Below are 20463 nucleotides of genomic sequence, written 5' to 3'. Positions count from 1 at the left end.
AATTCCAACTCGAAGGATTCTATAACTGGGAACTATAACAGCACGTTTTCCTTATCGGGATTTTCTTTCGGAAAAGAGTATTCCGTCTCTCTATTTGTGGGAAAAATTCATGCAGATGACATCCCTTTTGGTTTGGATCTGGATGAGATTACTAGGGACAACAGATTCCTTACAAAAGTAAGTTTTGATGGGTTGTTTCAAGAAGAAAGATTTCCCATACCATCTCAATCCGAATTGGAGAAGAGTATTTGAACATAACAAAAGTTGTATTCCAGTGATGTTTAACCCTCTTCAACTATAATAAATTTTTTTTAATGAGGCGCATTTGCACCAACTCGCAGCGGTGACATTTCAATTCGGAAAAGTTTCCTGCTATCTGATTGGTTAGAATTATCTTGTCCAACCAATCAGCGATCGGGAGACTTTTCCGAGCTAAAAGGGCAGCCCTGCGAGTCGGTGAAAATCTGCCTCACTAAAAAAAATTGACTATAGTTACATGGTGGAACAATTTTAGATATTTAAACCAGGGAGTGTCTTTAAAAGTGATGGTTCTAGACAGCTCTTTCATGCATTCATGGGGCACAACTATGGATTATCTCTACCTGTCAGGGAAGTAGTTGAAGATAGAATAAGCTCTTCATATTAATTGCCAGGAGCTTTTACTGGTGTTCAATGCCCTTCAGAATTCGGAGTAGCTGGTAATAAAAGTGTGTGGAAGCGTTTTCAGACACGACGACAGCTTGCATTCGGAAGAAGGGGGGAATGAGATCGAAATTTATATTCCAGATAGTGGAACTTCTACTAGCTTGGATGAGTTTGAAAGGGACAATTCTCCTGCCTCGGTTTATTTCAAGGAAATTAAACTACGTCTTTGCAGACCAGTTAAGCAGGGAAAAAGATTCTTCCAAATTAATGGTCTCTCTAGACATTAGTGTGTTTAGAGATTTAGAATTGGTAAGGGATGCCAAACATGGACATTTTTGCAAAATTAGTCAACAAGAAGATAGAGGTGTTTTGCTCACCAGTGCCAGGTCCTTTAAGGAAGGTGGATGTCCTTTTACAGGACTGGTCGAAACTGGATCTGTATGAATTTCTCCCTTTCTCAATGATTTGAGATGTGATAAAGAACTTCAGTATATAAGAACAGCATGATTACTCTAGTGGTATTCTATTGGCCTCAAAGTGGTTTACAGATCTCTGGCTTGTGTTGTTGGAATGTCCTAAGTGGTTGCCTTACAAGACCTATCTCCTAACAAGTTGGTCGGTGCACCCAAACACATATGAGCTATATCTAATTGTACAAAGACTGTCCACTGTATTTTCTTAAACAAAAACAAAAGAATTTTTGAAGTCTTAATTTATACAAGAGACAATGTAATGTTTATTTTGATGGGTGCAAATTAAGGAATTATCAGTGACTAAAACTATTTTGGAAAATATTGAAGCTTTTGCATTTTATTTTAAATAAAAGGAATTTGAGATTTTTGGTAATAGATCCCAGATGAATACCAAAACCAAGAACCTAGTCTTGGATTTATCATTTTCGGGTATTATTGCAAATGTGTTTAGGTTTTTTAATTTTGAGAAACTTATGGTTGTCAGAAAGATTTATTGAATTCTAGATGTATTACAGTACTGTATTGCAATATTTAAATGGTTCTCATCTTTCTATTAATGATCTTACAGCTAAGACTCTTCGCATTAGTGAACAAGCTCTGTCACATAAGATAGGTTTTGGAAAAAGGAAGATGCTTTTAATCTTTTACCTACATTCTGAGCTATGAATGATTTTATGACAAAGGGTTTGCTTCAACTTTTTCACCTTCCCTCTTTGGAAAAGACGACTGGTGATACGTCAGAAAATAATTTCTTTGTCTGTTGTTGACAGCTGTTAAGTGTCATTTGGACAAGATTGAAGGCAGAGGGGAAAGGTTGCTAATTTGTTTTGTGGGGCTAGGGTTTTGGGTCGTCGTCTTTCCAAAAATGCTATGCCTTTTTTTTATGGGTTTTGTCACAAAGGCTCACATGGAATTGGATCCAAGTCAGAGGAAAGACTTGATTAATGATATTGGAAGTGCAGCTACCTCTCTTAATTTATGTAGGAATCTTTCTTTGGGAAGAGTTTTACCAGAAGCTCAGTAGTGTATCATGTTGATTTTCCTGGATAAATAAGCATAAATAAGCAGAATTTTAATAATAAAATTTACTTTTTTTACACTCGCCTGATGTTTACATACACGCCGTACCCCCTTATCCCCCCTGACTAGTGACGTCAAGACGACAGGGATTTACTTTTGACTCGAAGAGAAAAATTCAAAGGATATAGTATACCCACACCAAGGTTATTGCTATTAATCAACAGAATGTCTCAATACTTCACTAGGGGCTAAGCCTATTGCAAGGAAAGAAGACTGAATTATTTTTAGTTTTAGGGTAAATGTTGGTATTAAACCAAGCTTTGAAAGAGTACTATGAACATTAGGCGAGTATAGACAAAATAAATCTTACGATCCAAATTCCATTCTTTTTTCCTTTTACCAAGTACAACTACAATAATTGGATTTTTCAATGATAATAGTGTTTATTCCTATCTAAAATTTTCTATTAAACAAAGTAGCCTACCACCAAAATATATTCTGGTGATTATGTATGACGTCCACAAGAGGCAAAACAATTTGAAGGGAAGAGACATAACGCAATGGACAAACAATAAGAGGCAAAGAAAATGCATCTGGGGCTGAAGGATCACAGCACCATCTACGTATAGTAGTCCTGTGTATGGTACATTACGGGTATTATAACTTAAATTACTGCATTCAGTAACTCCAAATCTTGAAGAAAAGCTAACTGTATCAAGATATCAAATGCCACCCAACATCACAAATTTTTAGTAATATGTTATTTTCCTTAGTAAAATAAATTTTTGAATATACTTACCCGATGATCATGTAGCTGTCAACTCTGTTGCCCGACAGAAAAATCTAAGGTCGGGATACGCCAGCGATCGCTATACAGGTGGGGGTGTACACAACAGCGCCATCTGTCGAGTAGGTACTCAGGTACTTCTTGTCAACAAGAACTCAATTTTCTCCTCGGTCCACTGGTTCTCTATGGGGAGGAAGGGAGGGTCCTTAAATTCATGATCATCGGGTAAGTATATTCAAAAATTTATTTTACTAAGGAAAATAACATTTTTCAATATTAATCTTACCCGATGATCATGTAGCTGATTCACACCCAGGGGGGTGGGTGGAGACCAGCATACATGTTAACATTAGAAGCTAAGTATCCCGTATTTCATTTTAGCAGTTATTCAAAATAACAAACATAAAATAAATAAGTACCTGGTAAGGAAGTCGACTTGAACCATTACTCTGCCTTTTTAAGTACGTCTTCCTTACTGAGCCTAGCGATCCTCTTAGGATGCTGAGCGACTCCTAGGTGCTGAAGTATGAAGGGCTGCAACCCATACTAAAGGACCTCATCACAACCTCTAATCTAGGCGCTTCTCAAGAAAGAATTTGACCACCCGCCAAATCAACCAGGATGCGGAAGGCTTCTTAGCCTTCCGTACAACCCAAAAAACAACAATAAAAAGCATTTCAAGAGAAAGATTAAAAAAGGTTATGGGATTATGGGAATGTAGTGGTTGAGCCCTCACCTACTACTGCACTCGCTGCTACGAATGGTCCTAGGGTGTAGCAGTTCTCGTAAAGAGACTGGACATCTTTGAGGTAAAATGATGCGAACACTGACTTGCTTCTCCAATAGGTTGCATCCATAACACTCTGCAGAGAACGGTTCTGTTTGAAGGCCACTGAAGTAGCGACAGCCCTAACTTCATGTGTCCTTACCTTCAGCAAAGCAAGGTCTTCTTCCTTCAGATGAGAATGGGCCTCTCTAATCAAAAGCCTGATGTAATAAGAAACTGCGTTCTTAGACATCGGTAAAGCAGGTTTCTTGATAGAACACCATAAAGCTTCTGATTGTCCTCGTAATGGCTTTGTACGTCTTAAATAGTACTTAAGAGCTCTTACTGGGCAAAGTACTCTCTCTAGTTCGTTCCCCACCAAGTTGGACAGGCTTGGGATCTCGAACGACTTGGGCCAAGGACGAGAAGGAAGCTCGTTTTTAGCTAAAAAACCAAGCTGCAAGGAACATGTAGCCGTTTCAGATGTAAAACCTATGTTCCTGCTGAAGGCGTGAATCTCACTGACTCTTTTAGCTGTTGCTAAGCAAACGAGGAAAAGTGTCTTTAATGTGAGATCCTTAAAAGAGGCTGATTGAAGCGCTTCGAACCTTGCTGACATCAGGAACCTTAAAACCACGTCTAGGTTCCAGCCTGGTGTGGTCAACCGACGCTCCTTTGAGGTCTCAAAAGACTTAAGGAGGTCCTGTAGATCTTTGTTGGTGGAAAGATCTAAGCCTCTGTGGCGGAAGACCGCTGCCAACATGCTTCTGTAACCTTTGATCGTAGGAGCTGATAGGGATCTTACATTCCTTAGATGTAAAAGGAAGTCAGCTATCTGCGTTACAGAGGTACTGGTTGAGGAAACTGCATTCGCCTTGCACCAGCTTCGGAAGACTTCCCATTTTGACTGATAGACTCTGAGAGTGGATGTCCTCCTTGCTCTGGCAATCGCTCTGGCTGCCTCCTTCGAAAAGCCTCTAGCTCTTGAGAGTCTTTCGATAGTCTGAAGGCAGTCAGACGAAGAGCGTGGAGGCTTGGGTGTACCTTCTTTACGTGCGGCTGACGCAGAAGGTCCACTCTTAGAGGAAGAGTCCTGGGAACGTCCACTAGCCATTGCAGTACCTCGGTGAACCATTCTCTCGCGGGCCAGAGGGGAGCAACCAACGTCAACCGTGTCCCTTCGTGAGAGGCGAACTTCTGTAGTACCCTGTTGACAATCTTGAACGGAGGGAACGCATACAGGTCTAGATGGGACCAATCCAGAAGAAAGGCATCCACGTGAACTGCTGCTGGGTCTGGAATCGGAGAACAATACATCGGGAGCCTCTTGGTCATCGAGGTAGCGAATAGATCTATGGTGGGCTGACCCCACAGGGCCCATAGTCTGCTGCAAACATTCTTGTGAAGGGTCCACTCTGTGGGGATGACCTGACCCTTCCGGCTGAGGCGGTCTGCCATGACATTCATGTCGCCCTGAATGAACCTCGTTACCAGCGAAATCTTTCGATCTTTTGACCAGGTGAGGAGGTCCCTTGCGATCTCGAACAACTTCCTCGAATGAGTCCCTCCTTGCTTGGAGATGTACGCCAAGGCTGTGGTGTTGTCGGAGTTCACCTCCACCACCTTGCTTAGATGGAGGGACTTGAAGTTTATCAAGGCCAGATGAACTGCCAATAGCTCCTTGCAGTTGATGTGAAGTGTTCTTTGCTTCTGATTCCACGTGCCCGAGCATTCCTGTCCGTCCAGTGTCGCACCCCAGCCCGTGTCCGATGCGTCCGAGAAGAGACGGTGGTCGGGGGTCTGAACAGCCAATGGTAGACCTTCCTTGAGAAGAATGCTGTTCTTCCACCACGTCAGTGTAGACCTCATCTCTTCGGAAATAGGCACAGAGACTGCCTCTAGCGTCATGTCCTTTCTCCAGTGAGCAGCTAGATGATACTGAAGGGGGCGGAGGTGGAGTCTCCCTAACTCGATGAACTGGGCCAGCGATGAAAGTGTCCCTGTTAGACTCATCCACTGCCTGACTGAACATCGGTTCCTTCTCAGCATGCTCTGGATGCATTCTAGGGCTTGACTGATCCTGGGGGCCGACGGAAAAGCCCGAAAAGCTCGACTCTGAATCTCCATACCTAGATAGACAATGGTTTGGGATGGGACGAGTTGGGACTTCTCTATATTGACCAGGAGACCCAATTCCTTGGTCATATCCATAGTCCATCTGAGATTCTCCAGACAGCGACGACTTGACGAAGCTCTTAAAAGCCAGTCGTCCAAATAGAGGGAGGCTCTGATGTCTGCCAAGTGAAGGAATTTGGCAACATTCCTCATCAGTTTGGTAAACACAAGAGGTGCCGTGCTTAGGCCAAAGCACAGGGCTTGGAACTGGTACACGACCTTTCCAAAGACGAACCTTAGGAAAGGTTGGGAGTCTGGATGGACGGGGACATGAAAGTATGCGTCTTTCAGGTCTAACGAGACCATCCAGTCTTCCTTCCTGACCGCTGCTAGGACCGACTTCGTCGTCTCCATTGTGAACGTCTGCTTGGTGACAAAAGCATTGAGAGCACTGACGTCCAGCACCGGTCTCCAACCTCCTGTCTTCTTCGCTACCAGGAAAAGACGGTTGTAGAAGCCCGGGGATTGATGGTCCCGGACTATGACTACCGCTCCCTTTTGTAGCAAGAGCGACACCTCTTGTTGCAACGCTAGCCTCTTGTCCTTCTCCTTGTAGTTGGGAGAGAGGTTGATGGGAGAAGTTGCTAGAGGGGGACTGCGGCAGAACGGAATCCTGTACCCCTCCCTTAGCAACTTCACAGACTGAGCGTCTGCACCTCTGTTCTCCCAAGCTTGCCAGAAGTTCTTGAGCCTGGCTCCCACTGCTGTCTGGAGAGGTAGGCAGTCAGATTCTGCCTTTTGAGGACTTGGAACCCTTCTTCGATTTGCCACGATGACTGTCGGCACGGGTACCTCCTCTGCTGGAGGTTCTGCCACGAAAGGGCGGGATGAACCTAGACGCTGGTGTGTCCATCCTAGGTCTAGGCACGGAAGGTAAAGCTTTGGCCTTACGTGCGGAGGACGCCACCAGGTCATGGGTATCCTTCTGGATCAACGAGGCAGCCATCCCCTTGATCAGCTCTTCCGGGAAGAGACACTTGGAAAGCGGAGCAAACAACAACTCCGACTTCTGGCAAGGAGTGATCCCAGCCGACAAGAAGGAGCAAAGATGTTCTCTCTTCTTAAGCACTCCCGACACGTACGAAGCCGCAAGCTCACCAGACCCATCCCGAATGGCTTTGTCCATGCTAGACATGATAAGCATGGCAGAGTCCTTATCCGAAGGGGAAGTCTTTCTGCTTAACGCTCCCAAACACCAATCGAGGAAGTTGAAGATCTCAAAAGCACGAAAGACTCCCTTCAACAGATGATCCATGTCAGAAAAGGACCAGCAAATCTTAGATCGTCTCATAGCCAGCCTGCGGGGAGAGTCAACCAGACTTGAGAAGTCGCCCTGGGCAGAGGCAGGAACTCCCAAGCCGGGTTCCTCTCCCGTGGCATACCAGACGCTAGATTTGGAAGCAAGCTTGGTAGGCGGAAAGATGAAAACAGTCTTTCCCAGCTGCTTCTTGGACAGCAACCACTCTCCCATAACCCTCAAAGCTCTCTTGGATGAGCGTGCGAGTACAAGTTTGGTGAAGGCAGGAGCTGCTGACTGCATGCCTAAAGCAAACTCGGAGGGAGGAGAGCGAGGGGTTGCAGACACAAACTGTTCCGGATACAAGTCCCTGAACAGGGCAAGGACTTTCCTAAAGTCTAAGGAGGGAGGCGTAGACTTGGGTTCTTCTAAGTCGGAGTGCGGATCGTCCAAATGCGCAGCTTCGTCGTCATCAGATACTCCATCATCCGAAAGCTGAGGAGGAAGTGGCAAAGGTGGAGCAGAAAGCTGAACGGCTGAATCCGGCAGCACGGGTGTATGCGTAGCTGCTGCGGATCCAACATCATGCCGCTGCTGGTCAGTCTGCGAGCTGGCAACAACAAAAGCGGAGTGCTGGTGCGTGGGAGGGACTGCCGTGGGTTGCGGAGCATGCCGCATTGCGTCAAAACACGGCAGCTCGACAGCACCTTCCCACTGCTGATGCGGTAGCTCACGCATGTCAACGGAGGGTGCAGCATGAACATGCGTCTGGCAGGGTCGACTGCGCATCGGTGGTGGAGCTCTCACAGGTGGAGTGTGGGAGCAGGCAGCCGCAGTATCTGCTGAGCGCACAACCGTGGCAGGTTGTAGGTTAACTGGTGCAGTGTCAACCTTCTCAGCACGATACTCCTGCATAAAGGAAGCAAGCTGAGACTGCATAGTCTGCAGCATGGACCACTTAGGATCTACCGTGGTTGGTGCGGCAACAGACGGAGTAGTTGCCTGCTGCGGAACCACTCTACCTCTCTTGGGAGGTGTGCAGTCTTCGGAAGACTGCGGCGAGTCCGAACTGACCCAGTGGCTACACCTGGGCCGTTGGACTCGCTCGGAAGGGACCTTACGCTTGAGAGGTCGTGAGACCTTGGTCCAACGTTTCTTCCTCGAAACTTCTTCCACAGACGAGGAATGACAGGGCTCATTCGTCTGTTTGTGGATGGGACGATCTCTGACAGATACGTCCGCAACCACTGAGGGTACATCCGTACGCTGATCAAGGCCTGTCGAACCCTTTGGTCCTTCGACATTGCTTCTCCCCTGGGCTTGGGAGCTTGCAAGAGGTCCCGGACTGGGAGGACGACTGGCACGAACAGATGTACCCTCATGCGCAACACTGACACTGACACTTTTCACTTCACTTGCACTCACTACACTTCCCACTGCACTTTGCGCTTTCAACTCTTTGACATCTGCCAAAAGTTGATTCCGGTCATTAGCTAATGACTCCACTCTGTCACCAAGAGCCTGAATGGCACGCATCATGTCCGCCATGGAGGGTTGAGCACTAGTAGCAGGGTCGGGAGTCACCACTACAGGGGAAGGAGTAGGTTGAGGGGCATGGGGAGAGGAAAAATCAAAAGAGCGAGAAGAACTCCTCCTGATCCTATCCTTCTCTAGCCTACGTGCATTCTTTAGGAATTCGTTAAAATCGAATTCCGAAAGCCCAGCGCATTCCTCACATCGATCTTCCAATTGACAGGATTTACCCCTACAATTGGAACAAACGGTGTGAGGATCTATGGAGGCCTTCGGAAGACGCCTAGAACAAGCCCTAACGCTACATTGCCTGTACTTAGGGACTTGAGAATGGTCAGACATCTTGAATTGTAGAAATAGTCAAGGGGGAATTCCAAAATCTAGCAAAGTTCATTAACAATTAATCCAAATTTAATCAAAAAGCTTGATAAGCTAATGATAAAGGTTCCTGAATAGCGAAGGCTAAAATCTAGAGCGAATACATCACCAAAATCGTGAAAAACAACTCCAGAAACAACAGCGTATCCAAGTAGGTCTTGCCGGTGGCACGACAGAGGAAAAATTGAGTTCTTGTTGACAAGAAGTACCTGAGTACCTACTCGACAGATGGCGCTGTTGTGTACACCCCCACCTGTATAGCGATCGCTGGCGTATCCCGACCTTAGATTTTTCTGTCGGGCAACAGAGTTGACAGCTACATGATCATCGGGTAAGATTAATATTGAAAATTGTATTTTTCCTAACATACTTACCGAGAAACACTTTCTTAGGAGTTTACTGGTAGCTCCTCTCAAACGACCAGAGTTTTGTGTAGTTTACCCTACTCCCATTCTCTCTAGTGACCTGCTAGCGGGAGAGAACGTGACCTGGGGGAAATGCCCGAGGTCGGCCGCGTGGCTTTGCGCTTGACCCAGCCAGTAAGTTTTCTGGCCGCGTCGTGTGTACACGGCGCTCCTCAGTTCTCAGTGCGACCCCCTTTGTGTCTGATAGATCAAACGCCACCCAACATTTACAATTACAGAAAGTGACGTTTTAATTCAGAATAAATAAATACCTTCACACCACCACCACAAAAACATACCAAGAGGGAATACTTACAGATTCATGGAGTTGATTTTGCCTCGTCTGCTCAGCTAAAATAGCCTTTTGTTGCTCGAGCTTCTTATGCATCTCCACATAGGTGTAATCGTCTTCTGAAGCCACGGAGTCGTATAAAGGTTCCCCGTCATCCGTCAGTTCCCCCTTATTGTTATTGTTTGCATTGTTGTTGATTAATGAAAGAGGAGGTGTCTGTGTTGTGGTCACCATAGGATCAGTACTAGATGATACAGAGGAAGTGATAGAAATTTGTGTATGTCTTAAATGATGAATGTCATTACTATTTACGGGTGAGGAGTTAGCCGGGGTGCTTGTAGAAGAATGGGGTGCTTTCACAGGTGGTATTTTAGGAGAATTAGGCATTGTCAACGTCACGTCACCGAAGTCTAGAAAAGAAGAAGAGAAAAAGAAATAGGTTAATGCCATTTGATTGGTTATAACATGCAGTAAATTTCATGACACTGATGAAATGATAAATTTCTATCATCACTGATGTAACAAGAACTACAAAACTTTTCCCCCAAAAAACCAACACCTGAAATAATATAAATACAACGGGAGCTATAAAAATAAAACATGTTACCTATTAGTAAGAAAATTATATCACAATGACATAACATATATACAGGGAGTTAAAGCTTGAGTCAGCAGTCTAAGTCTATGTTATGGATTCCAATTAGTGGTCATACGGTTAATACAGCTAAGCAATCATCACATTTAGGAGTTAAAAGCTCTTTCTTAAAACTAAAGGTCTGCTTTCAAATGGTTGTATGTATATCTTGAACTGCCATTTTGCCACTGATCATCAGTTTTCACAGAATAAACAAAATCATTGCAATTTGCAGTCTTCTTTGGATGGCTTTCTCTTGTGTGCTTTTTCATCTGCATTACAGACGTAGCCCCTTGGGAGATTACTTACTTCTCCCCAAATAGAAGCATGTTGAATATTAGCAGCCACATTATGTGCACACGTGGCACAGGGTTCTAAGACAGGATTGTTGCATGCTTCCACGTTAGCCGGTCGCTCCGAACGAACAGTAAATAAATTTCTGAATGATGACTGACGATTCAGACTCGACTTGCGAGTAACTGCCTTTTGAGGACTTGGAGCCTTGGGAGGTTTCCCTACAGCACCTGACTTTCCTTGAGATGTCTTCCTTTTTGAGTCATGACTGCAACACGTTTCCAAGGATGACTTGCTTAATTTTTCTTTTTCGTCACAATTATGCGATTGAGTATTCCAAGGTAAATTCACATTCCTATTTATTTGGTCTGGCCTTATGTAACTTCTGGTCACCTGATTTCGGCGTGGTAATACTGGGGTACTGGGTTGAGAGCGAGAAAAGACTTTGGTTAGGCTTTGCCGCTGCTGGGCAGCATACTTGAGGGGTAGGGTAAGAGTTCTTACTAATAAAGACCTTGCACTTCCACTCCCAGAAACAGCTCCAGATGGCTTGGATGATGAGGCAGTTGGTGATGAAAACGTTGAGGAGGAAGAATTTAAAGGGGTAAGAGTATCATGTGACTTAGGTTCCTCATCATCCAGTTTTGCCTTTGGATTTAAAAGCTGTTCTTTAATAGATTTCGTTAATTGTGCAGCAAACTGACTAGGAGATGGGTAATCAGGCTCATAGACCTCATCGTAATCTGCAAAATGATCGTCATCTGAAAGGTCACTATTACTACTAAACCCGCTAGAATATTTCCTTCCGAGAGGCTTGACGGGTTCTAATGCAGATCCATCACTTCTTTCATGGCCAGCATCAGTGACAGGACTGCCTTGATTACCTGATCGTTGTAATGTATCAGAATCGCAATGATTTCTATCATCTTCATCCATACTAGTATCAACATCGGCTTCATTGGAATCAACGGCTGCTCCGTCTATAGAATCTTGATCATAGCTACCTCTCGTTACATCATCTAACGATCCGTTGACCTCATCGTACGATCGATAGAGTGGATTGTTTTGAGTAAGTAAAGCCATCCCACAACCATTATCATTAGTGTAGACAGGAGAGTAATGATGAAGGGACACACCAGAGAGTGGAACATCAGAAGAAACAGATAAAGCAGAAGGCAGGGAGTCTTCCTCGGGATTGGCTGACAGATGAGCAGGGGAGGAGAGAGAGGTCAGGATGGGCTCCTGTGCCCCATCTGCTCTCTGGTCAGCTGGGGTTACTGCTAGCAGGAAGAGAGGGTACAAAAAAAATAAGGAAGACTTCATAGTAGTCCTGACGTTACTTATCAAAGGAAAGTTCTAATGCATTTCATACAAAAATGAATTAAGAAAAAAAAAGCTGTAACAGTAAATACTGTACTATGCTACTAAACTTATAATTCCCTGTTTGAATGCTTACATGCATTTGTGCTCTTTAGTATGCATTAACATTCGACAGGATAAAGCTACATCTCAATAAGTGCTATAGTAAAGCTAAATACAGTATAGAAGTCTTTCTAAATACCACTAAAATTTAAGGTGTAAATATCTAAACGTCTTTGGACAGATAGGCTCTTTAGAATTTAATTTCATTTTGCTGTTCCATAAACAAATTCCAAGTTAAAACATTCCCTATCAGCATTCAATACAACACACCTTGATAAAACTTGAAACATTTCATGATAACTAATTTATTCTCAATACATTATTGTTCTGCATTTTGATAACAAAGAAAAATTCTTTGAAAGGTGCTTCTATTTAAAAAAGATTAATTTAAAGATAACTAATCAATTATCGACGACACACATTAAAAACGTAAGACAAACACGCATTCCTAAAATACAAGAAACAAAAATTCTAAATAAAGAATATTGCAGTAAAATAAAACAAGTCTGGACAAGAGGCACACATGAAAGCTCTACATGCAAATGTTATAAATGCTTCGCACTCCTAACACTACTGTACAGTGGTTAATGATACTGATAAATAACCTATATGGGAGTTAAAGTGTCTCTCTAGTGGACTTTTTCCAGGTAAGCAAACTAATCAATTCTCTTTACACTAAAAATGAAATATAAATCTATTACATAAGAACCTCCTTGACACTTTCAACTAGTTTGTAAATAAACTAAATATGAGATGTTCATAAAAGATAATTTTACATTTTAAATAAAATAGCCTATAGTCCTACTTTCAACTAACTACAAAGTACAGTAATGCTTACTGAAAACAATGGGAGAATACAAAAACTTTAACAGGATTACAGAAATTCTGTAGAGAAAAACATGATGAGAATGTCTTTAAACATTTGGCCAAACATTACTATACATGAAAATAAAGACATGATTTGCCTCAACATCCAAGTCCGATTAGTTCTGATTATCTTCATCAAAATTCATTTGCTACATTTCTTATGCAAAGAAGAAAATTTACTTCGTAAAAGGCATTTTTTGTGGTAACTTAAGAAGACAATGCTGAAAGAGGAAATAAAAATAGCACTCTACTTATCTTTAAAAAATTCATAATACTTTACCCAAATTTTGGTTCAACGTATCTAAAACATTAGTCACCTGAATTTGAACCTAATAATTACAAAATCTAATTTATCTGTCAAACATCTCAATTAGCTTGATGTTACACAAGGATCTAAACTGTTTATTTTGTTAACGAAATACTGATAAATACATATATGCATATGGTCTATCTATATATATACCATGGCACTTCCCCCAATTTTGGGGGGTAGGCACAAATCAAACAAATGAAAAGAAGGGGACCTTTCCTCTCTACGCTCCTCCCACCCTGACGAGGGACTCAACCGGGTTCGGCTGGTACTGCTAGGGTGCCACAGCCCAACCTCCCCCGTTATCCACCACAGAAGAAGCTTCATATCGCTGAATTCCCTACTGCTGTTACCTTCGCGGTCATACAAGGCGACCGGAGGAAGCAGCAGGGCCTACCGGAACTGCGTCACAATTGCTTGCCATTCATTCCTATTTCTAACACGCTCTCTTGCCTCTCTCACATCTATCTTCCTATCAACCCAGAGCTTTCTTCACTCAATCCATCCACTTAAACCTTGGCCTTCCTCTTGTACTTCACCCATCAACTCCTGCATTCATCACCTTCTTTAGCAGACAGCCATTTTCCATTCTCTCAACATAACCAAACCACCTCAACACATTCATATCCACTCTAGCTGCTAAATAATTTCTTACACCCGTTCTCACCCTCAATATTTCATTACCGTATCTACGGTATAAAAAGTTTAATGTTAATCACTTCCAAAAAATATTATTTCTAGATTTCTAGCTTTTTGCTGTGCTTCCCCATTCAATTTAACCTATCTAGTTAACTAATGTCCCTAGATATCAAGATATTTTACGTGTATTTCAACTTGACATGCTTTTCATGTAAAACTTATTGTGCATAAATTAAACGTGCGAACACACAAAAATACAAAAGTACCTTTTTCTTTTGGAGTTCCAGTTGGAGAGGATATCCCAGTTTGTCTACGTTTTGCATCAGATAACACATCGATTATCAGTGTAGCAAACTCTCTGGCATTGAATCTGAAGAAAATAAATGACACATTATCAAATTAATTCAGATGATGATCAGTACTCACAAATTAACACATACTACAACTATACAAAATAAAAGGATATTTAAATTTGCCGTTCTCAGTACACCACATGGTTATCACCTCCGCCAATAAAATTGGAAGGAGGTTAAGTTACCGCATGGTTATCACCTCCGCCAATAAAGTTGGAAGGAGGTTAAGTTTTTGTCCCTGTTTGTATGTGTGTTTGTGAACAGCTTCCTTGCCACAATATTAAGTGTAGATTAATGAAACTTACAGGGATTAACTGTTATGTAAAAAGCTGGAAATGATTAAATTTTGGAAGGTCAAGGTCAAAGGTCAATGTCACAGTCGAGCAAAATCTCCAATTCACGTAATAAGCCTTAAGTTTGGACATCGTTGTCACAGAGACTTCAAACTTGGTTCATATTTGTGTGAAAATCTACACCAATTAATACATGTTAAGGTCAAAGGTCAAGGTAGAGCAAAGGGTCAAGAAATAAGCTGCCGTGGTGGAGGTCTGCACTCTACTGAATTCCCTTCTAGTTTCGCATGCAGACCAAAGGATAATTTACAATTGCCACTATTTCACAGCACTCCTAAATTTAATGCACTCAATATTTAATACTACATGGAATTCACAAGAATTGAAGACCCAAACTTTATCTGAATTAATTTCTGCAGAGGAAAATCTTAAGAGCTATTTTGTGATGACACTTGAAACCAAACTTGGCAAAAGACACCAAGTTGTGTATACCTTCAAAATTAAAGGATTTCAGCAGCTTAGGTAATCAATTTCACTTGCAATATCATCTCACAGAAAGGCTCAAATTTTGTAGGTAGCCATGATAAGCAAGAATCTTGTTAGCCCTTTTACCCCCAGGCTATTTGGAATTTTCCAACCCTTAACCCCCAGGGGTTATTTTTTTTTCAAGCACATTTTGCAGTATATTTTTTTAAATTGCTCTAACAGTCTTAATTTTTGTCATAGAGAGGTCAGGTTGGTCTCATTCTCTTGGAAAATGCCTGAAGTTTCTATAAAAAGTATCAAAAATATGCAAAAAAAAATTTATATAGCAGTTATTTGCAAGAACGTACCGGTACGTCCATGGGGGTAAAGGGATGAGTTTTGTGAAACGTACCAGTACGTCCTTTGGGGGTAAAAGGGTTAAGCCAACGTGGAACAAGATACAAGAGTATCTATACACTTTAAATCCAATATGAAAAACTGAAGTGACCAATTGGTTCACCCATTCCATTAATGATTACAACCGTTCATGAAATCCTTGAATTGGGCACAAGAAAATGATGTGAGAGGAGTAATCAATCAGGGCCAGGCCACGTGGGGTAGTAATGTTCACTTTGACTTATTACTGATACTAATGAACAGCTCCTTGTGACAGGAGGTTGTTTCATAACAGATAAGGGAATATAAGGTAAATCAGTATGTATGTAAAATCTCTCTCACTCATTACCTCCGCCAAAGAAGTTGGAAGGAGGTTATGTTTTTGCTCCAGTTTGTGTGTGTATTTGTGTGTGTGTTTGTGAACAGGTTCCCGACCACAATTTTAATCATAGAGTGTTGACACTTGCAGGGATTAACTGTTATCTAAAAAACTAGAATGGATTAAATGTTGGAAGGTCAAGGCCAAAGTCAAGGTCACAGTCAATCAAAATGTCCAATTCACGTAATCAGCAATAAGTTTGGACATCGTTGTCACATAGATTTCAAACATGGTTCATATTTGAGTGTATGAAAATTCACGCCAATTAGAACATGTTACGGTAGAAAGTCAAGGGTTGTGTCCAAGGTCAAGGTCACGGACGAGCAAAATGTTCAAATTGTCGAGATATAAGCTGCCCTGGCGGAGGTCAGCGCTCTAATAAGTGCCCCTTTAATTTTGTAATACAATGTGCTATTCACAAGTAGACAGTGTGTAGCGCTTACCAGAAAGGGAGTCTTACAAGAAAATTTATTAATATATACTGTATTGCATAGTACATTGTGTATAGAATAAAATTGGGGTATGAGCCCTGCTAACTATTCACAATGGAGGAGACAAAATTATCCAGTGTTAAAAATGGTATTCCTCCATCTGTGCAAAATAATCAGATTCATGCAACATTGTGATTGAGCAAATGGAAAAAAGGATTGCCACTTGAATTAGTGACAAAAACAAAGAAAATTGAATTGGAAGATAATGCAATACCATAGAAAGCTTGTAGCAGTTGCGAAGAGTTCAAAGAAGAAATAGAAGAGAATGTCAAGCCTTTAGCTGCAAACTCTAGATGGTTTGCTAACTTTTGTGTTCAGTTTGTCTTCCAAAATATGAATACGTTAATGCCTTCTTCATAGGTGATTTCTGAGGGCAGATAAGTTTTATATTTTTCTTATTCTAATTTAATTTTTGGTTATAAAGGGTAATTTTTAGGCTTATAAATTGATAAAGTAAATTACAGTAATAACGTATATACTCTCGTATATTGTGCAATCCTCAAATTTCTGCCCATAAAAAATAATTGTGTTATGTATCATGCAAGTTAATTTTTTGAGACCAAATAAAAATAAACTAACCTCTTTTCCCCCATCTCTTTACCACAAATTTTAGTTCAATAAATTAAAAACCTAAAGAGAATGATAAAATTATTGTTAGTAATGCATACAGCTATAAACATCTTTTTAAGAATCAAGTGTTTTACCACAATGGTTTGAATCAACTACCTAATAATGATACATACATACATACATACATACATACATACATACACCAAGGCACTTCCCCCAATTTTGGGGGTTAGCCGACATCAAACAAATGAAACAGAAAAGGGGACCTCCCCTCTCTACGTTCCTCCCAGCCTGACAAGGGACTCAACTGAGTTCGGATGGTACTGCTAGGGGTGCCACAGCCCTCCTTCCCCCATTATCCACCACAGATGAAGCTTCATAACATTGAATCCCCTACTGCTGCTACCTTCGCGGTCATCCAAGGCACCGGAGGAAGCAGCAGGGCCTACTGGAACTGCGTCACAATCGCTTGCCATTCATTCCTATTTCTAGCATGCTCTCTTGCCTCTCTCACATCGATCCTCCTATCACCCAGAGCTTCCTTCACTCCATCCATCCACCCAAACCTTGGCCTTCCTCTTGTACTTCTCCCATCAACTCAATTTGATGTTAACCAGATTCGATAACTGACATTGCTTCGTGTTTATTGTATTAAAGTGAATACTGTATCTAAAATACATACCTTACTGTGAAAATTAATAAACACACCTACAGTACTTGCAAGACCCTAAACTACCAAATTTGTGCATTCCTAACACTGTCCAGCCTTGGCACCAAATACAAATCTCACAAACATCAAATTTATCACTTATTTACAAAGTTCAAAAGTAGTTACCATATATTCTGGGAATTAATATATTCTTTAGGTTTAGAGAAACTACCTATGCAGAAAAATTTCAAACCAGTAAAGAAGTTTTTTAATCAACTGTTTTTAATTTTTAAAAATTTTTACGGTGAGAAAACTAAGCATAAATTGCCACAAGACAAATAACTTATCTTTAACAAATTACTTTAATCTCAAATGTATGGGTGGAATAAAAAATACTGACCTGGCAAGCTTTTGTCTTCCTTGGTTTCTCGTAGACGAATACTCGGGGTTAACTGGGAGAAATGGTACAGTACACCTATCACTAACCAAAGCGCTCTGGTTTTGTAGAGACAGCCACGTAGAATCTGTCTCTCGGCGATCAACCTGCATACATGAAAGATGTGGTCTTAGCAATTGACATTCTCATTCAAAATTTAAGTTTTCAAAGGCTACCTACAAACTAGGACCTTTCTACATACACATATACAAAGGCACTTCCCCCAATTTTGGGGGGTAGCCGACATCAAACAAATGAAACAAAAAAGGGGACATCTCCTCTCTACGTTCCTCCCAGCCTCACAAGGGACTCAACCGAGTTCGGCTGGTACTGCTTTCTAAATTTATATAATGCATTGTACATGATATTACTTGTCAGTTATGAGTAATGCATAGAATTCTAGTAGAGCTAATGACAAACATCAAGTTGAAAAATGATGCAAGGTTAAAAAAGTCAATAAATAATTGAACAGAATATGGTATACTAAACATTATACAGAATTAAAGAAAAAGTATTTAAGAAATCAATGGCAAAATAGAAGATATGGACAAAATAAAACTAGGTAAGCAAAATAAAGAATAGTTACATGTCACATGCCAATTAACAAAGCCTAAATTTGCAGATACAAAGAACAGAAGAAAAGAAATGTTGAGAAAAATATGAAATCTTAAGAACCAGGACTTACGACAATAAATGCCTCCTGATTAAAGCCGACATTGTATCATGCTAATAAAGATTACAACAAGTTATGAAGAGGCCTTACAACAACTATGATAATAATGCTATATAGAGTAATGCATAGATACAAATACTGTATACTGTAATAATAAATCTTTAAAAAACTGAAGCCTACCTCATCATAAACATCACACGCTAACTCCTCAAACAGGTTATTAGGCAAATTCTGCAACTTGGATCTCGCTTCTTTGGCTAAGTCAGACATATCCAACGAGTTAGCCATTTCCGGTATAATCCAGTTCTGCCCCATCGTATGATCTGGTTTACGGCCACAGAGGTAAAAGGCTAATCTATCCGTCAGCTCGTACTGACTTTCCAGCAAGTGTTCCGCCAGGCAGGAGTAATTAGATTCACTGGAAAAGAAAGAGAAAATTCAGTGTTTTCTCACATTACAAGTTAACCCTTTTACCCCCGGGGTATTTGGAAATTTCCAACCCTTAACCCCCAAGGGGTTATTTTTTTCCCAGCACATTTTGCAGTATATTTTTTTTCAAATTGCTCTAACAGCCTTAATTTTTGTCATAGAGAGGTCAGGTTGGTCTCATTCTCTTGGAAAATGCCTGAAGTTTCTCAAAAAATTATCAAAAAATATGAAAAACAAATTTTTATAGCATTTTTTTGCAAGGACGTACCAGTACGTCCATGGGGGTAAAGGGATGGCTTTTATGAAACGTACCAGTATGTCCTTTGGGGGTAAAAGGGTTAAAAGCCTTCTGGCTAAAGACCCCTTTATACAGGAATACTTTACTGGAACCAGTTTACTGGCGTCGGCAAACTATCCCCGTGCAAACGCTTACTATCCTGGAAAGTTTACTTGCCACTAGTTACTGGCACCAGTGAACTATCCCAGTGTTTACTGGCCTTAATGGCAAAGAAAATATTAAATACTAAACATCTGAGCATGGTATAGACCAGTGGTTCCCAACCTTTTTCCTGTCATTTCCCCCCTGCACCCAGTTCAACCATCCAGATTTCCCCCTTCATTGCCCCGCCCAGTCCTCATGCCCACTCGCCTGCCTCAGAAATGGGCATGACACTCCAATTCTCCCCTTGAATATCATGTCAGTGAGAACTGATATGATCATATCGCAATTGAATGGCTAACAACAAATTGCCGCACGTACTATGAGGACATTTTCCGCTTGTTTTAGTTAGTAGGTAGTGTAATTATTTCCCCCCTGGAAGCTTCAAATTTCCCCCCAGGGGGAAATTTCCCCCAGGTTGGGAACCACTGGTATAGATCCTTTAGTACCCTTACAGTGCAGTCTGCACTAACATATTGTATTACAAAATTTGACTATTTTTCTTGATTTCTTAATCAAAACATTCTCGTTAGACACTGCTTCACTCATTAACATTTACCACCGTAATTTACACTTTGCTAATAATTAATGACTGAGGATTAACCAATATATCTGTATCTGACAAATACAGCACATCCTGAGCTGCATTTTCTTCATACTGTAATAGGCAAGTAAATATTAATTAAGCTGGAGAATAGATACTTCACTGTTTCTCTCCAAACATAAGAAATCTTACATAATTCCACAATCAAATTTGATATATTTTTTTTTTTTCATTTCTTAAGTATTTTTTTTTTTATCTCCATGCATTTAATTTTAATGGGGATCATTTAGTACCTCAATTCCTTTTTTTTATCTATTTGCAAATGATTAATTTTTTATTTTCATACAAATATACTCCCCACTTCCAACCTTCAGGAAAGCACCAACAAACCAATTTCTGCTACATAATGCAAAATTGTTACCTTAAGCTATAAAGAACATTTATAAAAATCTATTAATTGTAAAACATAA

The 20463-nt window shown here is 41.1% G+C and overlaps 1 protein-coding gene across 3 annotated transcripts in view; it reads right to left on the bottom strand.

The window, feature by feature from the left end:
* Git (ARF GTPase-activating protein GIT1) overlaps window positions 1-20463 on the bottom strand; it is an 80008-nt gene that overhangs the window by 45869 nt on the left and 13676 nt on the right. For 2 of the 3 annotated variants that reach the window (XM_068367685.1, XM_068367686.1), the window contains exons 6-10: window positions 18762-18999; window positions 17873-18015; window positions 14143-14246; window positions 11775-11918; window positions 9735-10120 (exon numbers count right to left, since the gene is read on the bottom strand). In XM_068367685.1, coding sequence (XP_068223786.1) covers window positions 9735-10120; window positions 11775-11918; window positions 14143-14246; window positions 17873-18015; window positions 18762-18999 — 1015 coding nt within the window. The remainder of the gene's footprint in view (window positions 1-9734; window positions 10121-11774; window positions 11919-14142; window positions 14247-17872; window positions 18016-18761; window positions 19000-20463) is intronic. The other variant, XM_068367687.1, reaches the window with a different exon arrangement.

The sequence above is a fragment of the Palaemon carinicauda genome, unplaced genomic scaffold, assembly GCF_036898095.1.
Source record: "Palaemon carinicauda isolate YSFRI2023 unplaced genomic scaffold, ASM3689809v2 scaffold105, whole genome shotgun sequence".
Taxonomy (NCBI): Eukaryota; Metazoa; Arthropoda; class Malacostraca; order Decapoda; family Palaemonidae; genus Palaemon; species Palaemon carinicauda.
Note: the sequence above shows the minus strand (reverse complement) of the source record. Positions and strands in the feature narration are given on the sequence as shown.